This window comes from Egretta garzetta, unplaced genomic scaffold (genome assembly GCF_000687185.1).
Source record: "Egretta garzetta isolate BGI_Z169 unplaced genomic scaffold, ASM68718v1 scaffold26, whole genome shotgun sequence".
Lineage (NCBI taxonomy): Eukaryota > Metazoa > Chordata > Aves > Pelecaniformes > Ardeidae > Egretta > Egretta garzetta.
The window spans coordinates 874,306-896,150 of NW_009260070.1; the positions used below are offsets into that span (position 1 = coordinate 874,306).

A 21,845-nucleotide genomic window follows, 5' to 3' on the forward strand; every position below is an offset into this window, starting at 1 on the left:
ACAGCTTTGGGTGGTCTGTCCTTCTCGTCCAGTTTGGTGGGGTTAATCTGCAAATCTCACCTGTATGGCGAGAACAGGGGCTCCCCGGGGCGACGGCTGGGGGGCAAAGCAGGTTTTGCTCTGGAGGTGGGGATATACACGCACTCGCCTTTGAGTACTTACATATTTCTATTAAGATAATTCAGCCAACAAAACGCATAGCCAAGGGTGATAGAAACCAAGGAATGTGGACTCCTTCTTGGCAGCTCGAATCTGGCTTGGAAGCGTCTCAGGGGAGGATGAAATCTCGCTGCTCGGCGTGTCGGGGTTGGGGTAACGGGCAGAGGTTGGGGGTGGCTAAGCTGGGGTTCAGTGTGGCGCTGCGGCGAGTCCGGGGCTGTTGCAGATGAGGATGCGAATGAAAATGCGTCGTGCAACTTTCATCCTAGGCATTTGCAAACGGGCCGTGGTATTTTCGGGAGCCTTGAGCCTGTGGAGCGGGGACATGGCAAAGCTGCTGTCTGTGCTTGGCGTGGGCTTCTGCCCAGGGTTAGGCGGGAAGGTGAGAGTGCTCCGGGCTTGTCTGATCCCGTTTTGTTTGCTTTGGGGGGGACTCAAATACCTGACGTCCCACAATGGAAAACTGACTTTGGTGCCTTGATGTGCTTTGCTTTGTGACATTATCCACTGTGTCATTAGTTTGCCCGGTTTTGTGCAATATATGCATTGTATGCAAATTAATATGGTTAAAACAATGTCAGACAGATTACATTTGAGAGAAGTTAGTATTTCTCTTGGCAGTTCCGATCTCCCTTGTTCCTTATGTGCTGAATTAATTTCTCGCGCCGGCTCTTGCTCCATGCCCACGGCAGCGGTGTCAGAGTGACTCGCTGGAAGGGCTCTGCTTTTCTACTGGAAAAGGTGGCAACTCCTCTGTTCTGCAAAGTGCACGTCGGAGATGTCACCGCTTCTGCATGGCTTCCAGGCCAAGGCAGCAGACCCAAACCAAAAAGTAAAATTAAACAGTTTGTGGTATGAAGCTACCACAAGCAAAAACAAAGCTGGCCTTGGCCTCGTGTTTGGGATTCTCCGGTTTGCAGGACAGCCAGGAGGCTCGGTGCCGGGATATGGCACGGATCCAGAGTGGTGGCTTGCTGCTTGTGTCCTTCTTGCCATGCTGCCGTACGTGCCAATAGCAGGGTCTAAACCCAAATGCAGGGTGCAATCACCCAGGCTCCAAATGCAAACTGCGGTTTTTGGATATGTAGCTACAAATTTGGATTTCATCCACTGTCAACAAGAGCTAAAACCAGAGACAGCGCTGGTCTGCGCTACGCGGGCGTTAATTCCCCTCTTTAACTGCGGGGCGGGAGCCGCTGCCAAAATTCGGTTTTGTCCGTTGGGTGTAAATGACCCCCGCGGGCTGGTTCGGTGGTGGCATGCGCTGCCGGTCATCGTGGCCCTACGGAGGGTGCAATTTCCCCGGTGCCGTTGGTGCAGCCACATGGGAATGGGAAGGCGGTGCTGGTTCTGCAGTTGCTCAAAATGGAGAATTTGGTGGCGTCAGAAATGCTTGTGACTTCCATAGCACCATCCAGGGGAGCAAACCCCCCACTGGGTCCCTGTGAGCTGCTTCTCTGTCCCCTGGGCTCCATCACTGTTGCCTCTAACCAGTGGAAGAACAGGCAAAAGCTTTAGAATTCGAGGGTTTCTGTGGCTTAAACAAAGGCACTGACGTGTGTCCTGGGCCATGTCCATGGGGGAGCCCATCGGGCAGGACCAGGGTGGTGGTAACGCAGGAGCCGTGCTGGAGGGGGGGTTGCTCGGCAGGCACGCACCAAGGTTTGGGGCTGAACCCATCCATTCTTGTGTTTATTTCTCATTCCATCAACTTAAGTTGTGTTTCTGGCAACTGTTTGTTTGCTTTGGGCAGTTACAGTTATGTTAGTGTAAATATTTTCTAGTGATTGCCAAGTGCCTCATTTACTTTAGTTTCTTGCAATTTCCTGCGGTAGTTTAAAAATCTTTTTTTTTTTAAAAAGGCAGAAAATCACCCTTCCTGTAAGCATCAGACTGTGCCTTTTCAGGCAAAACTCTTCCCTCTGAAACATCAGAGGTGCTTTATCATGATTTGAGAACTGAAAAAAAGAAGTGGCATCTACAGGATTGGAGTGAGTTCGCCGTGGCTGTGAAACGGTGCCATAAAACCCGAGGGAGTCCCGGCTGCTGCAGTTAGGTGACCATGGGAAACTTATGGCCCTACCCTGGTTCTTGTTTGTCCTTCCCTTTATCCCACCCGTTCCCTGTTCACACGGGGCTTTGTTGCCATGCACGTCCATGGAGTAGCGGTGTCTTTGGAATGGGCGTCCTGCATGTGTGTGTCTTGCAAAATACACAGAAGTCTCCGGTTGCACAATAAATGCTCAGCATTGAGCCATGTTGAGTATATGTAGGATGGTTCTGTCGTCTTCTTTTCCTGCTGTACAGGCACTCTTTTTCCTAAAAGCTTTCCCAAGTTTCCCGTTCAGATCCTGAGCAAGCAGGCCCAGGCACCGTGAGAGTCGGCTCACGATGGGCTGACCCTGGGATGCCCTACTCTTGCAAAATTAATTTTTCTTGCAGCAATAAGAACGAGGGCTGGATCTTATTTATTTTACCAAAGCCATTTTTTCAATATGAGAACAATTAATAAATTGATTATGGAAAAGAAATTCAGCATTCGTTCCCCAAGCCCTCTGAATAAGGTAATTGCCTGCTCCAGAGGGAATGGAGTTGGCAGAAGTTTCGCAGGGAACTGTTGAGCTGCAGGATTTGTTTGACATGTTTGAAACGGTTTATCAAGCAAAATCAGACACAAAAGGGAAGGGGCTTGTCAGTCAGCGGGCCTGTGTCGGGCTGTTAATGTCCCCTTGTCAATCAGCAAGAGCGGCTTTCCAAGGTGGCTGAGTTGCTGCTGGAGGGAGGTGGGGAGCAGCTGCGATAATTTGGGGTTTTTTAGACGTTCCCATTTTATGCAAGTGACACACAGTTCCTTGGAGAGTGATTTATTATCGTATGGATCCAGGCAGAGTGTTTGCAAGATTTACTCTACTTTATGGTATTACAGCAAATGTAAACGTATATAAATAACAGTGCCCGAAGAAAATGAAGGTGGAAAATGGCCTTTGTCAGCAGCCGGCGGGGTTTAGAGAGCTGGGAAAGGAGAGGGGAGGCAGTGCTGTCACCGACAGTAAGATTTTTTCATCTCTAAGAGGAAGACCATGGGTTGCTTTTGTGGAAAATAGAGGTGAAGCGATGCCAAGGGCAAGGGGAGGCTCGTGCCGCATGGGGCAGGGCCCGGCGCCAGGCTGGGCATGGCGAGGATCCCATGGCGAGGATCCCATGGCGGGGTTTCCTGCCTGGGACCTGGGGGGGGGGGCCCGTCAGGGCTGACCGCTGGGGCAGGCAGCTCCTTCGCTGAGATGGAGCTTGGTGGAGCTCCTAATGCAAGCCAAACATTAAGAAACAGAAACATCAGCAAGAGAGAGGTTTGACAGCCAAGCTGTGCAGAAACCAGATGTCATTCTTCATATTTTTCCTTCACCCGGGTAACGTGGGTTATTGCACCCCTCTGGATAGCGTCTCCCTCCCAACCAGAAGTCTGGTTTAGGACCAATTTTAGCTGTGGTTGCAGCAGGCTCCCTGGCCATGGGTCTGTGCAACCGCCTGTGAGTGTCCCATGCCGAGGTACCGACTCGGCTGGAGGCTCCCGAGGGATCCTCTGCGGGAGAAGACGCTTCCCGGGGCACGGGGCACCCCAGCAGTATCCCCTGGGGACGAGATTTTCGGCTCCCCAGGTCACGAAGTGCCATTGCTCTGTAGCAGATAACCGGGGCTCATGTTTCCCGTGGCAGAGAACCGTGTGGTGTGGAGCGCCCGCGCTCTGCTGCTGGCGGCGGTGCCACGCGGCGCGGGCATGGGTGCCTTCTGCAGGGGGTGCGCAGCCCCGTGTGGTGCTGGCTGAAGCGTGGCGCCAAGAGAACGCGGAGGTGATGGGGTTGCAAATATGGTTTGGTGATTTACTCTGGCTTTGTGGTCTTTCTAATTATCTGGAAAATGCAAAGCCAGAAGTAATCTCTACTGAATTCTGAGGCTCTAGAAAAATTTGGAGGGGAGGGAAAAATACCAGGTTTTGTTACTTCACAGGAGTTCTCAGGTTAGTGCTACAGACGGGTATTTAGTTTCTGTAATACCCTGTTGGATCTATAGGTATTTCTGCTCTTCAGCAAGGTTGTTTTTTACATGTTTTCTAAAGCCTAGAGTGAGTGGAAAGGCTGGGATTTGGGTTTGCTTTCAGACTGGGCTCCATTGCTCAGTACTCCCTAAATCCCTCACAGCCCCATCCTGTAACACAAACGGGCTGGACACGTTCAGCTGGGACACGGTAAATACCGAAAGGCTTATTATGAATATTGATAAATAGTCAAATCACACCAGCCCAGTTCTTGGAGGAATGAGTCAGATACGTTAGAAAATTTCAATCTGTGATGAGAAAAGCAGCAGCTGATGCAGTGGGGTGAAAAGGCGGTGATCCTGTAGACCACTACCAGAATGCAGGACTCTTCTAGGGTACAGGAGGACTTACCTGAAGACGTTGTGAATGCGGCTTTGTGGATCACGGTGTGAAGGGTGGTGGCCCACAGAGGAAAACTGGAATATAGATACCTTTTTTTTTTTTAGATGCTTTCAGTGTTAATTCCCACCGGTTACACTTCTATACATGGCGAATTGGCCTTCTAGAGGCTTCATTTATCTCCATTTCAGAATTAGGCAGCAATATATCTCCATTTATGCAGGACTCCAGGTTTCTCCTTGCAGTACTCCTAGATCCTCAGGTGAAATTACATCCAGTATATCAATAGTTTAACAGTGTATCCTGGAATCCAGAAAGCAAAATTGAAAGCAGGATTGGGCTTATTGCGTTGTGTCTTAAATCCAGGTCTGATTTGAGTTACAAACTTGGCAAGATGCAGCAATAGGCATTGTATATTAATCAATGGAAGAGGAAGGCCAGCCCCGCTGCCCTGCTTTGGGGAGAGACCCTCTTTACTGTCAAGAGCAAGGTGGACTTGGAGAGTTGGCAGAAGTCTTCGTGTGGTACCTGGAGCATGTGATCAGGAAAACAGCAGTCTGTGGACAAAATGGCTCATAAAATGGTAAAACGGTTCAGTCAAGCCTCAAACTGATGTGCTTGGGAAGTGAAGTCTTACGTGTTGATTCTGTTTTGCAAATCTTACTGCAACGAAGGGATGCGTCGTCTCTCCTGTGCATCTGCAGCTTCAGACCACGCGATCCCACCACCACGCTTGTCCTTGACACCAGGCGGAAGAGAGTTGGGTGCTTCATGTGTTTCCCTTTCTTAGTTCTCTGGCCTTGTGTCTTGCTTCCACTGTATTTTGTGCTGTTTTTCTCAAACGTGGACACTTTAAAATACAAGTGGAAACTGATGGTAGTGTCCAAACTTAGTAACATATTGGATAGCTTTTACTCAGAATAATTGCCTCTTTCTTTTCATCCTATCTCGGTGTTTAAAGAACAATAGTACCTCACCTCCGCAAGCCTCTGAACCTTCCCGGGATGCCATTCGGTGAGTTAAACTGGCACTCCAGCGTTTGCTTAGCTGATCTCTAAAATGCGCTGCTGATACGAATACAAGTATCTGGAGGTAAGGAGCTGCACCTTCAGGATTGTCAGAAATAACTTACATTTCCTGTTTGATCCTTGAGATGCTTTTCACTATTAAAAAAAAAACCCCAAACCACTGTGCGTCCCCCACGCTACTGCCTTTCTGTCCTATCGATCCTGCTTTCCTTACTTTAAAATGGGAAAGAATGCGTCATGTCAAAAGATTTCTAGACCTATTGCTTTATAGACAACCAAAACTTTGGAGATGAAAATGGTCTACGCCCCTCTGAAAGGTGCCTTTGGCTGTTTGGAGATGAATTAAGTATCTGGAGAAAGGACCTGAGCAAACTCAGTCACTTCACTGCGGTGCTTTGAGCTGTTGGCAAGACCAATGATCCCGATGCAAATAAACCAAACTATTCATCAAATAAGATGCATCAAGTAAGCAAATGAGCATGGCTAAACAAATGACGGTGGCAACTGTGGTAAGTCGTGAGTTTAACGTGCGCTTGCGGAGCTCTGCAGCCTCGTGCCTTGGAAAGCTGCGGGCTGAGCCGCGCGGTCGGGAGCAGCTTGGTGCAGTGCCTTGGCCCAGGAGAAGATTTTGGTCTAAAATGAAGTTGTTGCCGAAACATTCCCCAGATGTGTGAGCAATATATCATCCCCTCTTTGCACCTGAATGAAAACAGCCATCGCCACTGAGTGCTGGCCCAGAGCGGGCCCAAAACACGACAGAGGAGGGCTACAACCGCCTTTGCCTTTGCAACCTTTGTGAGGGTTGGCTCGCGCCTCTTCCCCACCTCGTGCCAGCCCCCTCCGAGGCACGGCATGTGCCAAAGAAATGTCAGCATGCGTTCTGGTATCTCGGCTATGTTTTTATCCATGCTGATATACCTTCCCCCCCCCACCCCCCTCGCCCCCCTGTCTTTCTTCAGCTGCTCTGTGCTCGGTCTTCCTGCTAACCGTGTGCTCGGCACCCACGTTCCCAGCCCGGAGCGAGCTCCCCTTCGCCCCAGCTTCATCTCTGCAGCCCGGTCACCTAGGGCTGGGCCTGACCAAAGGGAGATGTTGTACCTCCATGGCCAGGTATTTTAGGATTGAGTTGTCTCGCCTTCTGATGGCAGTTGTGATTAATCTCTGGGCTGCCCTTTTATATTTCATGGAGTTTGCCAGGGGCTTGTGCAATTGTTGCCCGCGTCCAGCCTGAAAGTGCTGGTGCTCTTTGATTATCTTTATTATTATTATTATTATTATTTTATTTTATTTTTCATATTGTTTATCAATATCTTTGCATTAGTCATTGTGCTCCTGCTTGTTAATGGAATTCAGACTTGACACGGGTTAGCATTAGGGCGGGAAGCGTAACTCTTCAGAGACATAAATGCTGCTCTGAAGTCATCAGTTGCTTTGATTTATCAGAGCTCTTAAGTGTGGCCGTTCAGACCTCAGCTTGCAGTTTTAACTGTGACTGCCTGAGCCTATTTCATAGAAACATAGAATGGTTTAGGTAGGAAAAGCCCTTTAAGATCATCCAGCCCAACCATTCCCCTACCCCTGCCATCCCACCCCCAAACCCTGTCCCTCAGCACCGCGTCTGCCCGGCTGTTAAATCCCCCCAGGGGTGGGGACTCGACCCCTTCCCTGGGCAGCCCCTTCCAGTGCCTGACAGCGCTTTTGGGGAAGGAATTGTTCCTGTGAAGAAATTTCAGCTGCGAGCTGTGCGGCGCGGGTCGGAGGCACGGCTGTGGCAAGGGGGGGGTTGTTCTGATCCCCCACACCTGCTACAGGAAACACCCCCTTCTTTGGGAGAGTGGGTATTGCTGCAGCACGTGCGGGTTCTGCCTGTAGAATAGACAATATTGTGTTTTCCATCAAAGTTCATATATTCCTGTGTTGGAAGGATCTCAGGTGGTGGGAAAGCAAACTGTTGGCACGCAGCAAATCTGGTGTTTGCCTGGGGTTGTCGGGGAGAGCAGGCGGCTGTACCTTTAGTTATATGCTCGGTTAAAATGAGGAGCTTGGCGATTAAATGTTCTGCGTGGTGAAAACCTAGGGTCTAAATATTGCATTTCAGCACACAAAAAACCCAGAGCTTTTCAAAAAGAAATACTTCTTTTTTCCACTGCATCTCTTCTGTAAAAATTTTTCATCACTGATTTCATTGCGTTATCAGGACTGAAATGAGAAACACTGCTTACAAGCAAATATAGCATTTGAACACAGGCCAGGAATTCCTCCTACAGGGTGAGCTTTTGTGTGAAATAAAAGCCAAACAGCTGCTCACAACTTAAGCCTAAGTGATCTAATGCTATTGCTCTGCTCTCAAATTTGAGGCTGAATTGTTTCTTTGCCAGAGACCTTGTGCCAGCCTACCTGGTCCCAATTTGTGAGAACAAAGTACGTTGTTTCTGCTTCTCTGGGAGTGAAATCACTTTATTTGACATTTTTTTCCATTATAATTTCAGCCCTGACATGGGAAGCCTCCATGAGGTTGAGACTCTTACTTCTCACCTCCAGTCCTCCAGGATGTATCTCAAGTAGGAAAATGCCTCCTTGCAAGTCTAGTCCAGCATGATATATGGGTGTATTTTGTTATACCTGGAGACTCTTTTTGGCCATTAATGTAATCGGCTTTTGATTTATTTTGCTCTTTTTTTCTCCCGGATCTTCTGGTTTTATACTTTTTCCTCCTACTTTTGCTGTGCCCTTCATCAGCTGCTCTCCAGGCCTTCCCCGGACCCTCCCACGGTGTGAAACCTCTTCCCAAGGGCTGACGGTGAGACATGTGGAACCCCCCCCCCCAGAGCTGAGCCTTGGTGTGCAGCATTAGCTGCGATGAAGCTCTTTGGCACCAAAGCTTCCCCAGTCCTCAGGGAAGAGCTTAACTTGGGACAAGGCAGATATCCCCAGGTGACTTCAGTAAAGGTTTCTAAGGACTTTGGATGTTCCTAAACACAGGCGATAACCAGAAGCTGGTGTAGATGGGGCAGCTGATTTTCAGTTGTCCAATTCCTCCTCCATACCACCACGCCTGTACATTATTGGGAGGACGGAGGGAATGTTTAAAATAACTAAAAAATATCGCACCCCAGTGGTGTTTAAACTTAGACCAATGATCTTCATGCTTCAAGAAAAAAAGGTCAAATTTTGAAGAAGGGAACTTCCCTAGCTATGGAAAAGGCTGAATATTTCCTACAGCCCTGTTAGGCACAGGCTGCAGCTCTCAAATACGCTGTCGTGTTTGTGCCCTTTCACAAAAGGCTTTGATTTCCAAAGGATGCAAATGGCGCTGGAAGCGTACAGTTAGAGCTTGGGCTCCTGCGAGATTTAGGGCCAGTGCGTGGGCAGAAGGGCGGGGGAGCAAAAACTCGTGGGCCAAGAAATGTCGTGTCCTCTGCCGTGATGGTGACGGCCTTAGCTGGCACCCAGAGGATCTCGGAGTGACCCCAGCCTTATTCAGCACGGGGCAGTCCAGAGGGTTTGCAGGCTTGGTCTAAAAACTGTTTGTTTTCATGGAAACTAAAAATGAGGACGTTTGGAGTGTGTGTGCGTTGCATTTGGATGCTTACGTTGTTACCAATCTTTTTTTCTATCTGAAAAAATAATCACAGTTTTTAAGAGTTTCGCTGGATATTTTATATTGGCTAAAATCATATTACAACAGTCCAACTTGTTAAAATGCATTGCTTATAGTCATCTGTTTGTGTGACGCTGCTGTTGGCATGACAAGATGATACGATTAACGTTTTGGTTTGTGTAGCCTTCACTGAAATCGGGCTCATCACCTTATTAGAGGCTGCACGCTCTTTGGAAGCTAAACCAACGCACCACCATCAGGTTTTCACAGTCAGTGGTCGTGGTTTGCTTACGCCGGGCTTGGCCGGGAGCACACAAACACCGGCTGAGTGCTGTAGTCGGTTCGGAGCAAACCCGAAATCCCCGAGGCTGTGCTCTCTGCTTTCCCTGGGATGCAGCATCTCTGGGGCAGGCGTGTGCTGGTGTAGCTTGCTGGTACCATGGCGCAGAAGAAAATATTCCCAGCTGCGGCACTTTCTCCCCGTATATATCCCGTGCAGAAGGGATTTTGCTTTCTGGCTTTTGTTCGGGTTTTGTGTCACTAAGATGGGCTTTTGTTCTGTCTTTGGAAGCGTTCGGCATCGTGGAGCCCTGGTCCAGGGTTCATCCAGATAACAGAGGTAGAAACAGCTCCCGACGCCGGCTTCGTGTGTGTGTGACAGGCTGTTCCCGGTCTTCTCTCTTTATAAAGATGAGGTTGCTTGGGGGGCAATGTGTAGGAAACAAGGTCGGTTTTAAAAAGGTGGGGGAAATGCCATCTGCATGCGGAAAACTTGGGGGGGAAGAGGATTAAACAGAGAAAAACGTTGCTTTTGAAGACCACAGGAGGAAGAGTTTAACAGCTTTTTTAAAGATGCTGAAATTGGGCCGTGTAATAGTGCAGTGTTGGATGAGTTCTTAAACAGGAAAACTTTGGGTTTTATGTTAAACTTGATTTGTAGCGTGGAAGCGAAATCTGTTGGCGATATCAGTGTGATCGCTGTGGCTTGCACTCGGGATGGGCTTGGCCCCATCCCTCAGACGCTTTATGGTTTGCACATGGCGGCTCGGGCTCTCCTTTTTAGGAAGCTGAGAAACGACAAGGGTGGAAAATCCTGCCAAAACAGGCATTAACCATAGACTGTGTCCACAAATGTGTCTGTGTAAGAACAACATTTAAATACAAAGTATGGGAGTGTTTGCTTAAGGTCTCTAATGTACGCGCTTCTCTGCGGCTACGGGGGCCTTTTCTGGATGCGCGAGAAACCACAGCACTCAGCTGCTTGCAAAGGCTCCGCGTGCTGGCTTCTCTTCTCTCGCCATCTCTGCATAGTGAATAATATGGAAAACGACAAAGGCTGGTTTATGGTTTGGCTGTGGGATCCTGGCTAATTCGGGTTGTAGATAACGCGCAGTAGCTTTGAGCACTTCCGTCCCCCAGAAACGCAGTTCGTCAAAGCCCAAGTGCTCTGTGTCAGATCTGGACGTTTTGGGAGAGATTTTGCAATCCAACATGTCGAGCTTGTTTAAACGTGAGATTGTAACCGCAACCCAAAGGGAGCAGTAAGTGCTCCGTTACCTTGCTTGCCTGAGAGAAGTGTCTTGTGGTTCTTGGGAAAAAAGAAAATGATCTCATTTCTGCAAGAAATGCACGCCTGGCTGATGCCGCCGCGGTGCCCCCGTACGCCCATGTGCTCCTTGTGGTCGCAATCAGGCTGGTGTCTCCCAGGGGCAAACGTCGTGGCTGCAGCACAGCGATCTCCTCTCCATCTGCTGAGCAGCTCCGTGCAGCTTGCTCACTCGTGACTTCTTCTTCCCGGGGGTGGCTTTGTCTTGGCGATCACTGGGGCAGGAGAAAGGCTGATCTACAAATGCCTCCTGAGATGCCGTGAGGGCATCCGCTTGCTCGCCTCTTCCAGGCAGCGATGCTTTAAGCTACCTCGTGCTGAAGCGATCGTAAGGGTGAGGAATTCCAGTCAAATGCAGACCCAGCGCACATTCGGCACCACCTCTGTTCCCTGGCTCTTTCGCTCCGGGGTTTTCTTGCTTTTAGCTACAGCAGGAAGAGGAGTCTGTGTTCATTTTGTAGGGTCGCGCTGATAAAACTGTGCCCGCCTTGCCGAACCGGGAAGTCTCTGAAAAGAAGAGGCTGTGACTTGCTTAAGGTTTTTTAACCTTTCTGGGTGTTTTCGGTGTGCGGGAGCACAGGGATATGACGCAGAGGTGGTCGCTGTTCTCACAGAGACATGCGACACCGCGTGCGTGTGCGTGTTTGTGCCTGGGCGCTGACTTTCTGAGAGGTTTGGGAAGTTCTCGTCTCCGTCCCGGGCTCGTGCCGAAGCCGCTGCCTCGGTGCAGATGTGGGAAACTGAAATCTGCCTCGAAACCCTTTCTACCTTGCAGATAGCAGCCCCCGCAGCTGCCAAAATATTCATCCTCTTGTTTTAAAAGCAGAGGGGGGTACTCTGCGTACAAGGTCCCCTGCCCAGCGCCGTGCTGCAGCCGTGCCAGCGTTTTATCTGGAAATAGCCCCAGTAAGAGCAGCCAGAATGAGAGGGAAAAATCCCATGTTTGATTTAAGTGCAGTTGTGGCTTTATTCCAGGCACTTCTTATTTGATATCTCAGTTTCAGTTTATCTTGGTGCCCTGGTGGCTAAAGCAGAGAGCTGTGTGCACTCAGCTGTTTCAAGAAGCTGTCTCTGGGTGTGGGAAAAAAGAAAGAAAAAATGATTTCGGGGGGGTGGAATCCAGAGTACGGAGTGAGCGGCACTGTCTCAGTTGTTTTAAACGGGGCATAACCAGCGCTTTGGTTTCAGCATGTGTATGTATCATCTCCCTCCTTGAGCTTGAGTGGTTTGGTTTTTCCTTTTACAACAAGCACCTACCCGGAGGAAGAGGGACCTCAGTTGGCCAAGATTAAGAAAAACACTTAAAACACCCTAAATTCATCTCTGGTCTTGAAACGTCGTGTCATCTCGAGCTAATCTACCTTGTGTGCAGGCTCTATTAGTGCTGGTGAATGTTGGATTTGGGACTTGGGTTTGCTCTGCTGCGTCTTGTTAGGGCAGCTGAAGGCTGTGCCCCCCGGCTGGGCACCCCATCCCGTCCCTCACCGCATGGCCCTCGTTTCAGCTCGGCTGTAAACGAAGGAGAGTTTGTGGCCGTAAACGTCTAGCGCTGAGGTCCTGAGGTGCTTTAGCCAAAACATACCTTAAATGTTGCCCCTTTATTGCTATTACCGTTGGAATAATATTCCAGCGTGGTTCCCGGAGCACGAGTTTTCTTCCCCAAGGTTGAGTGCAGCTCCCCGCTGTGTTGCGAGGAGGACGCTTGCGTGCAGCCTCGCTCGGAAAGGCTGCCTGGGGTGTAAGGGGGAAAACCGTTCGTCATTTGTTCTGTATCTTGAGAGCAATGGGATCATGTATTGAACTGCAAGGAGCTTTCCTCAGCTAGCAACCAGAGTTCACTTTCTGGGTGGCTTTTCTGCTAACATAAAACATAGCCCAGGATTTCAGAGAGCTTTCGGGGTGCATAAGCCAAATTTCAAGTGAATCTAGATATTATTTTTTTGTTTTATTTGGAAAACTTCTGTAGACTGTAGGTGCTGCATGTTTCTAATCTACATCTGGTATTTGCTTTGAGTCTTTGGGTCTGTTGGAATCCAAAGCCAAAAAGGTTCACGCAAAGTGTTGTGACCCAAAACTGTTTAATCTTAGATCTGCGGTCCCAGAGCCCGCAGCCTGACTCAAATACCTGATGAGCATCAGCTGAGCAAGCATCGCAGAGCCTGACTTCTTCCCATGAACCATAAACCTTTTCCCCAGGGAACAAGGGAGTAAATTGGCCTTTGTGCGGGCAACAGCCAGCTAGAGCGGGGCTGCAGTTTCCTTCTGCCCAGTACCAGACCCCGCCGTGCGCTGCTGCAAAGTTCTCCGGCCCTCTAAGCGAAGCCATATGGGGAAAAAAAAAAAAAAAAAATCCACTTTTCTGCGAGTGGCTGAACCAACCAATTTGTTCAAGCTGTTCTTCTGGTTGACTCATTTTTAACTGAAAAAAAATACTGATATATTGGAGACAACTTGAAAAATGCTGAGAGAGAAGAAGGGGAAACGTAGTCAAAACCATTTAAAGGTCTCAAAAAAAAAAAAAAATTAAGTGCAAGCATGTGAGTGGGTGGAGCCTCCGAAACGGTGTAAAACTTAATCCCGTGTTAGAGCGCGATGAGTTAGGTGTGAGTTCGTCTAGGAAATAAGGCCCTACAAGTAAGCGCGACAGTTGTGATCGAGGCCCCAACATCACCCGCTCACTGTCACGTTTGCAGGGGAAAAATCCTCTGATTTAAAGATACCCAGTCAGGTCTTCGTTTCAATTGTCCAAGGTGTTTACTTCAACGTTGTTCCCGGCTACATCTTTGTATCATCGTATCCAAAAAACGCCACCGAGAGCCCCCGCAGCACATGGCTTGAAGGGAGGTGGGCGCGGATTTGCGGTGAACGCGCCCGTGTGTACGTGCTCGGGGGAACGGGGTGAGGTGTCGGAGAAGCGTAAGCGCAAAGATAGCCCAAGCCGGGTGCCACAAGGTCTTTTGAGTAAGAGTTGCTTCACTGGCTTAACGTGTAGAAAGCATTGGCTGTCTTTTCACTTTGGTGAGGGTTTGCTGGGCTGTGCCCCTTTTTCTTGCGGGCATTTTAAACTCCCCTTATTCTTGATGAACGTGGATTTACCATGTTAAGCCCCACAGTAAGGCGGGCAGCAATTTGCCCATCAAGCTGAAGGAACAGGAGGCAGCGATATGACCTCCCAAGCATGGGAATGTGGTCAAGGACCAGATTTGATTTAATTACAAGGGGCAAAAAGACGTTAAGCACACATAGTGCCACAGACCTGTTTTCCTGGTGGGGCTGGGGTACAGCGTTCGTTGAGCAGCCCGGTTTGCAGTTGCCCGATTTGCAGGGGGTAAATCGGTTCAGGCGGGGGTATTTTACTGCACTGTGAACAAGCGTGTGGTTCTGGCTCTTAACAGTGTTTTACGTGAACTATGAAGTGATGTTGATTTTTAGTGTTCCATTCGCTCCCCCACAGCCGATGACCTGACGGGCTGCTGCCCAGTGGAACAGCCAGGTCAGCCGGGTCTGTTCACCGTGACCTTCTCACTTTGTTTCTGAGAAGCTGTTCTTTAGATGCCCCCATCAGCTCTTCCTCATTGTGCTTCCATATAGCGATAGATCTCATTCTCTTCCTTTGTCTTTGGGTTACTAACTCTGTTATCTCGCTGGAAAGCTTACGGTGGTGTTGGCACTTGCATATTGAGCCCTGGATTAAGGCTGTTTAGCTTGAACGTGACACGTTGTTTAAAAACAGATTGGTTTGTGCTTTGTATTCATTCTCCTCTCCAAAACCGTCTTTCATGACAACGTAAATAAAGAACTCCCAGAACGGACAGAGCGGAGCTGGCACAGTTAGAAGAAAAAGCTCAGCTGTTACCCAATTGACATTAATGCAACATAAATCTTAATTATAATGAACATGCATCAAACTGCAAGGTCTTGGGAGATGGAGTCATTAGGTAACAGTTTACAGTGAACATTTGTCTTCAAACAAATTCCCAGGCCTCCTTAATTTCCTTTGTGGTCTCTTAAAGGGGTTGGAAATGAGAAGCGTAATATGGATTCACTTCATGCCCAGCTCTTTTGGCAGTATCCAAAGCTGACCCCCCAGCAGAGGCTAGAAATTGCTAAAATATTAATTTCCAGTCGTGCAGACCATGGAGTTAATGGCGTGGATGAGGTTGGGGATGGCGTTAATGACTGCTGGGTTACACCTGCGTGTTGTCCTCTCGCTGCGGGGCGCCGGGAGGCCGCTGTCCTGCCGCTCGCCCACATCGGCATCGCCGGACCGCAACTTGTGAGTCTTGCGCAAAGTGGATACTGGGTGTACTGGGTGTGATGGTCTTCCTCTTAATCCCCACTAAAATTTCCTCTCCTCGGGGGTGTTTCCATATTCAGCTATTGAATGGCAGCAGGATTCTAGATGTTGTTTCCAAAATACTACTTTTTTTTACTGAAATCACTTTCGGATATAACCAGCAAGTAAGAGATGAGAATGGATATTCCCCCCCAACTCTGGTTTATCTCATGGTTGCCACATAAGCGTGCCATACTTGTCATTCCATGTGCTGCACCCGTCTTACAGATTTCCTTGAAGACTATGGAAAGATTTACAGGATCACAGACTCATAGAATATTTTGGGTGGGAAGGAACCCCTAGAGCCCATCCAGCCCAGTCCCCTGCAGGAGCAGGGACACCTTTAACCAGATCAGGTTGCCCAGAGCCCCGTCCAGCCTGGCCTTGGATGTTCCCAGGGATGGGACATGCACCACCTCTCCGGGCAGCCTGTTCCAGTGCAGGCAGTAGTCACTTTTTCCCTTTTGGCATGAAGCACTAAGAAATCCCTTAAACTTTTAAAAAATACACAAACGGGTATCAAATTTCCTTTTAAACAGGGTTTCTCACATTATCAGTTGGAAGGCTCCGACCTGAGCTTCATGTGGGAGCTGCATGCATTTGCCCTTCAGTATCAGCCCTCCTCTAAAGTGCCTAAAAGCATCGCTACCAACTCCTTAGTCACTTGTTTAAAAACTTGGCCTCCCTCTCCTACAGCTTCGCTAGGACACCTCCTCCTCCCTAAGAAACCCTGGGCCTTCTTGTCACTGCTAGCAGAAGAGGTAAAGTAAAATCATTACCACGTCACCCTGGATTAAATGCATCCAGGAGGAGTCCGTCAGAAGACAGGGAAGGATTAGGCAGGGCTGGCGTCCAAAGCAGCGTGGGGAGCGCGGGGAGGCTGCAGCTGGGGCTCTGCCCGGGGCTCACCCACCGCAATTAGCCAAGGTTGATGAGCTTTAATCGCTCGGTCACGTCTGGTCTCCCATGTTGGAAAAGGGACTTCATCAGCAAACTGGTTCCCCTCCAGAGCAGCTTGGCTTCAGGCTGGAGGGAGCAAACGTTCCTCCACGGCATGATGTGGTGTAATCACCTACCTGGTTGCAAGAATTAAGGAGGCTGAAAATACATAATTTTTTTTTTTTTTTTTCCTTTTTTCCCTCCCCCATGGAGAACTGTTGCTTAGGGAGCTCTGCCGGGCTTTGTCTGCACCAAGCCCTGCAGGGTACCCCCCGTAGCTGCCATCCCCATAGCGAGAGGAGCCCCCGCTGGGGTGGGGGACGTGCGGACGGGCTGGGGAGGGGGCACCGCTCCGCAGCTGATCCGGACTCCAGAGAGGAAAACCCCAGGCCACGGCTGGAGACGCAGTTACACGTTTGGGTACAGGGATGTCTGTGCAGAAGGAAATCTTGATGGGAAGGCAGAAATGTTTAATGATCTTTGGTTATTGTCCTTTCCCTTAAATCTAAAAAAGGAGAGGGAGCCGCGTAGTCCCACAGGTGAAAAACGAGGTCTTGCCTGCGCTTGCCATTTGATGCCTTTTTTTTCTTGATTAAGGATATTTTGTCATTTTTAGCATTTTATCTGTTGCTTAGCCATTGCTGCCCAGGAGGGGAAGACGACAAGCGAGTGGTTTGGATCTGAAACCTAGGCCTGACGCGGGGGCTGTCTGGTGGGCTCTCGGCTGTTTTAGCAGCACGTGGGACCTTCCTCTGACTCAGGCAGCGATGAGTAGCAATAGGTTTCTGATCCTCGTTTTAATACTTCAAATATTGTGATTTGCAAGGCTGTGACAGCCGCGTGCATGGACTGCACGGATCGGCCAGCTGCTCCGCAAAGTCTTTTCCAGGATTTTGGAGCATTTAAGACCTGGTTTCCTCTACTACATGGGCAGCACCAATAACTTCAGAGCCGGTTTGCCTTGGAGCCTGGCCTCTGCTTTGTCACTAAAATGATGTGTTTTGTCAAAAAAAAAAAAAGTGGTATTTAAGATGCACAGCCTACTATTTTCTTGGTAGTTGAAGGGGGGGAAGACAGGGGGTGTGGGTCCGAGGGGATGGACACAGGCGGGTCCCCTGCCGAATCCGCTGCCCGCGGGGCATCGCTAACGCTCTGCTCTCTGCTCTCTGCAGGCCCTCCGGGGAGGCGGGGGAAGCCCGGCCGGCGCGGAGAACCCGGTAAGCATCGCCCTTCCCCAGCAGGATCGCTGGGTGCCCCGCGGGTGTCGCTGGGCTGGGTGGGAACCTTTGGGTAACGATGCGGTCACCTTCATCTAGTTGGAATGGGGGCTTCCCATACCCCTGTCTGCTGGATGTGAAGGCTTTTGTGAAAACCAAAAAGTAAATCAAAACCCTGAAAAAAAACCCCGACCAACCAAACCACACAAAACAAAACCAAAAAAACCACAGCAAAACAAAAAAAAAAAATGCACAAAAAAAACCCCGCCAAAAAAGAAAACCCAACCAAAATCTCAAGACACCTTTCAGAGCACCTTCGAGCCGGTGTTACCGCATCCAGCAGCAAAGTGGGGCTGTGAATGGGCACAGAAATACAGGCACCCCGCAGCCCTGCGAGCCGGGGGCCAGCTTGTTCCTTGCCCGTGGCCCTGCCCCCGCCGTGGCCTGCCGGTCCCACGCGTGGGGCGGATGGCGCCTGCGCTGGGGTCGGGGATGAGCATCGGCCCCCAGCCTTGGGCACGTCCCCCAGCGCTCCCCGTGCCCTGGGAGCGGGGGAACAGCAGACCGGCCTCACCGGGGATTGTTATTTTAGCTAACTCTTTATTTAATTATTTTCCCCTGTCATTTTGGTATCTGGTGGTTTGTTTTTGTTTTTTTTCCCATGTCTTGTGAAATGGGAAAGCACCGACCCTGTTTCGGCCGGGGGGAAGCGCTGCCTGCGTTCAGCTGCGGGGGCTGAGGTGCTGGTGGCGAGGGGAGAGGCGCGGTCAGCATCGCCCTTTCCAAGGCAAACAGCCAGGGATGTACCGGGAAAGCCGGGCGGTTTGCAGCTCCCTCTGTGCCTCGGAAAGCGGCGGGTGGACCTGTGCGCACCTCAGCCCTTGGGGTCCCAAATGCTGAGTGCGTTGATGGGGACCAGGGTGGATTTCTGTGCAGGGAGGAGCTGTGCTCTGCTGCCTGTTGCTATAGCAAATACATGGCTGGGTTTTCAAAAAGGGCAACGTAACTTTCTGATCATCAATATCGCAAACAGTTTTTTTAACTCTGGGAAGAGGAGCTCAGGGGGGTTGTGTGCTCTGGGCCATGGACCGATCTCCATGGGAGGCAGGCAGGCGTTTGCCTTCTCTCATCCATCGATGGTATTTCATGGTGCGTTGTGTGTTTTCTGAGATATTTTTGCTCCTGAAATGTTGGGGATTACTCGTGACCAAGGAGGAGACACTGCCCTGATGGGGGTGGTGATGGAAAACCCGGGGTTCCTTGCGGTTGGGCTGTAGGAACGCGGTTGGGCTGTAGGAACAGCCACCCAGTAGCTTTATTTCTTTTTTTGTTTGTTGTTTTTTAACTATCGCTGTGCTCCTGGGAGCCCTTAGTGGAGCACAGCATTCGACCAAGGGCAGCTGGTTAGGTCAGCCAGTGCATTTGGGGTTTATATGCAGGCATTTACGTACACATTGTCTGTTGTCCGAGGTCTCTCCCTAGCCCATATGAAAATTCGGGAGATAGCGCCGAGCTTGAGAACGCCCTTGCCCCTCGCTCCCCTCCTCCCTGTTTCATGCGAGAGCCCCCTGAACAGCGGCGTTTGCCCTCGTGCTGCGGCACATCCCCAAGTGCCGCTGGAGCATCCCTCTGAGGAAGCAGGAGCTGCCAGGGAATCAGGGCAGGACCAGCAGGAAAGCAAGCGTGACAAAATAAAAAAAGGAAAAAAAAAAAAAATCAATCACTGATAACAACTTACGGTCATGTTCTGAACTTTTCTGTGACTGTGGAGGAAAATGGAGTGAGATACAGTTGGGGAGGGGGAGATCCACAAGGCCTGCGGTGGCAGGGGCTGCCCAAATGGATCCCCTCCTCTGAAGCAGAAGGGCGGCAGCAGCAGGCGTCCACGCTCACCCCCGGGACGGGCGCCCACGCGCACCCCCTCGATGGGCACCCACCACTTGAGTCCATTTAATGCGATGCAGCCCCCGTGGGTGGCTCCACTCTGTGGCAGGCAGGGCAGCAGGGAGCAGACGTCCCTCTGGATGTTGGTGTTGGCCGAGCTGCCGGATGTTTGTCCTCACCAATAGCTTGAATATATATTTCTACATCTGTTTGAGAACCTGAGCACACATAAACTGGGTCCTTGTCCCTTCGCTGTAGCTGATAAATGTGAATAAAATTTTGTTTGTGTAGCACGATAGCGTCCTTCCCCAGGGACCCTGCGTGGGTGCAGCTTTGCAGCCCCCAGAGAATGCTCTTGTAGAGCCGGGATGCTCCGTGCTGGCTCAGCCCTGTCAAGGGGAACGTTTTTTCTGGCAGCTGCTGAAATGGTCATGTTGAAAAACTTTTTCTAATTTATATTGAAACTTCCAATAGATATCTCTTAGGAAGAAGCAGAGAAACTTTTAAACAAAAGCTGAATTTTACTTTTTTTCTTTCACCGTGATCGATTCATATAATTAAAAAAAAATTAATTCGACAGCTCTGTTTCTCTAAACTAAGAATTCATCATCTGAAAGCATGCCGAGACAACTGCTCTCTACCATAGAAAGACACCATGCTGTAAAAGAGGCATTTTAAACCATTTCTAGGGAGAAAAATTCGACTATTTGGAGCGTTTGGAAGCGGGGCAAGCCTGGCTGCCCAGGCTTCAAGAAGCACTTGCCAAAAGGCAGTGGTGAACCCCCATTGCTGCCTCCTGATTCCCCAGCGGGGAGCTGCCGAGGGCGGGCGGTGGGGTCCCCCAGGCCCTGCCTCAGGTTTGGCTTAGTGTATTTTGTTGTAGAGAAGCATAAACACCACGAGTTCCCCCACCCGGGGAGCCTGCGGGCCAGGGGCTGCGCTGAAGCCCGGCCTTTCCTTCTGCTTCGCGTCTCCGGCGAGGGCTGGAGCCTCCCGGGCGGCACGGCCGTCCCCGCTGACCTCGGACACGAAGCCTGGGGAGCGTTGCTGCCGCTGCCAGCCCAGCCGAGCAAACCAAGGAGTCAAACGGCTCCATCCGACCCCATTTAGTTGCTCTTGATGCCATCTGGCCCTGCAGGAATCGCCTCCGCGGCTGCAGCTGGGGATGGGCACGCGTGTCCCTGAGCTGGTCCCAGGGATGGAGCCTCTGCAGTGACCATTGAGGGCCACCACCGCGGAAGAGGTTACTCTTAAAACCCAATTTATTCTGCTGTCGCTACCACGAGGCAAGGAAATGCACAAATGCACGCCAGCAGCCTCCTTGGGGAGGTGTCGTTCCCAGCGTGGCCCTTCAGCTGTCCCCCAGCGTGGCCGTGCCCGTGCCCACCTCTGCTCCAGCGTCCCCCGCGCTCCATCCCGTCCTGCCAGGACCAACGCACAAATCGCATCGTCCTCGTTTCCCGTGCGCGAGCATCGGCCGTTTCTTGTGCGGTTGGAAAGTGAGCACAGCCTTGAAGAGCCATGCGTACCCACCCATGGAAACAGCCAGTGCATAAAAAGAAAACCACGCTTTAACACAACCCCCGGTGGGATTTGCAGCCTTCCCGGGGCGGGAGGCGGGGTGGCAGCACTAGTCATCGTGGCTGGTCCTGACAGCCAGCCCGCACGTCTCAGATGCAGTTCGCTTTCCATGCCAAGGGCAAAATCATGTTTAATGTCCTCTTAGCTTATTTTTTTAACGTGATGCATCCCAGCGAGGACACAGTCCAACTGCTGCAGTAAGCATTTGTGGAATAGCACGGATTTCAGCCGGAGACCTGGGAGGTTTTGCTTCCCTCGTGCTGCCAGCTGGTGCTGCGTGAGCAGGATGGGCTACGGCCGCGCAGCCCTCCCAGTGCTTCACGTTTATTTTTGTAAGGATCAATCCATGTTGGGGTGTTCCTGAGGATGGGTGAATTGGATCCAGGGTTTAGGAATTTAGCCAGTTTAAATCTTGGTTCACAGTCCCTGTACAACATCATGGGAGGCGATGCTCGTGTCTCTCGCAACGGCGCGCTGCTTTCTTCTGGCTTGAAGATTGATCCAAAACCTGATCTGAACCTCCATATCCCTCAAGAGAAAACAGGAGAAAATACACCTGGAGCGTTAAGTCTGGGAAGGGTCCGAGCACCCCGCTGCCCTCCTTGCATGGAGCAAGAGCCAGTTCGGGACGTAGACACCCGAGGGTGGTGGCTGTGGCCTTGGGTTGTGCCCGTCCGCACCAGCTGTGCGCAGCCCCCGCAGCGGGGAACGACCACCGGCTGCGTCAGGCCCAAACCTGCCCTCGCAGGTGGGCATGGGAGGGGGGGGTTGACAAAGTATTATTTTGTTGGAAAATGCTGACTTGGCAAAATTGCTGTTTCTGGCAGTCAAAGTTTTGTTTACAAAAATCTTTCCATTTCCAAAACACTTGCGGGTAAAATGTTTTGAAATGGTTGAAATGAGATAAAAGTCCATTGCCCCACGCCCCATGACTTCTTGTTTCCAAACTTACGTTAGGCTACAACTGTCTCTTTAATTTGAACTTCTAACAAAGTTTTGGTTCAAAGTATTTTTACTTTTTTTTTTTCTTATAGCTATTCCATTTACTGAAATACTCTGATT

At 50.4% G+C, this 21,845-nt stretch overlaps 1 protein-coding gene across 1 annotated transcript in view; it reads left to right on the plus strand.

The window, feature by feature from the left end:
- The window catches only part of COL23A1 (collagen type XXIII alpha 1 chain), a 184,213-nt gene that overhangs the window by 114,040 nt on the left and 48,328 nt on the right, over positions 1-21,845 (plus strand). The window contains exons 2-3 of the mRNA XM_035896703.1: positions 17,274-17,318; positions 18,727-18,734. Of these exons, the coding sequence (XP_035752596.1) occupies positions 17,274-17,318; positions 18,727-18,734 (53 nt within the window). The remainder of the gene's footprint in view (positions 1-17,273; positions 17,319-18,726; positions 18,735-21,845) is intronic.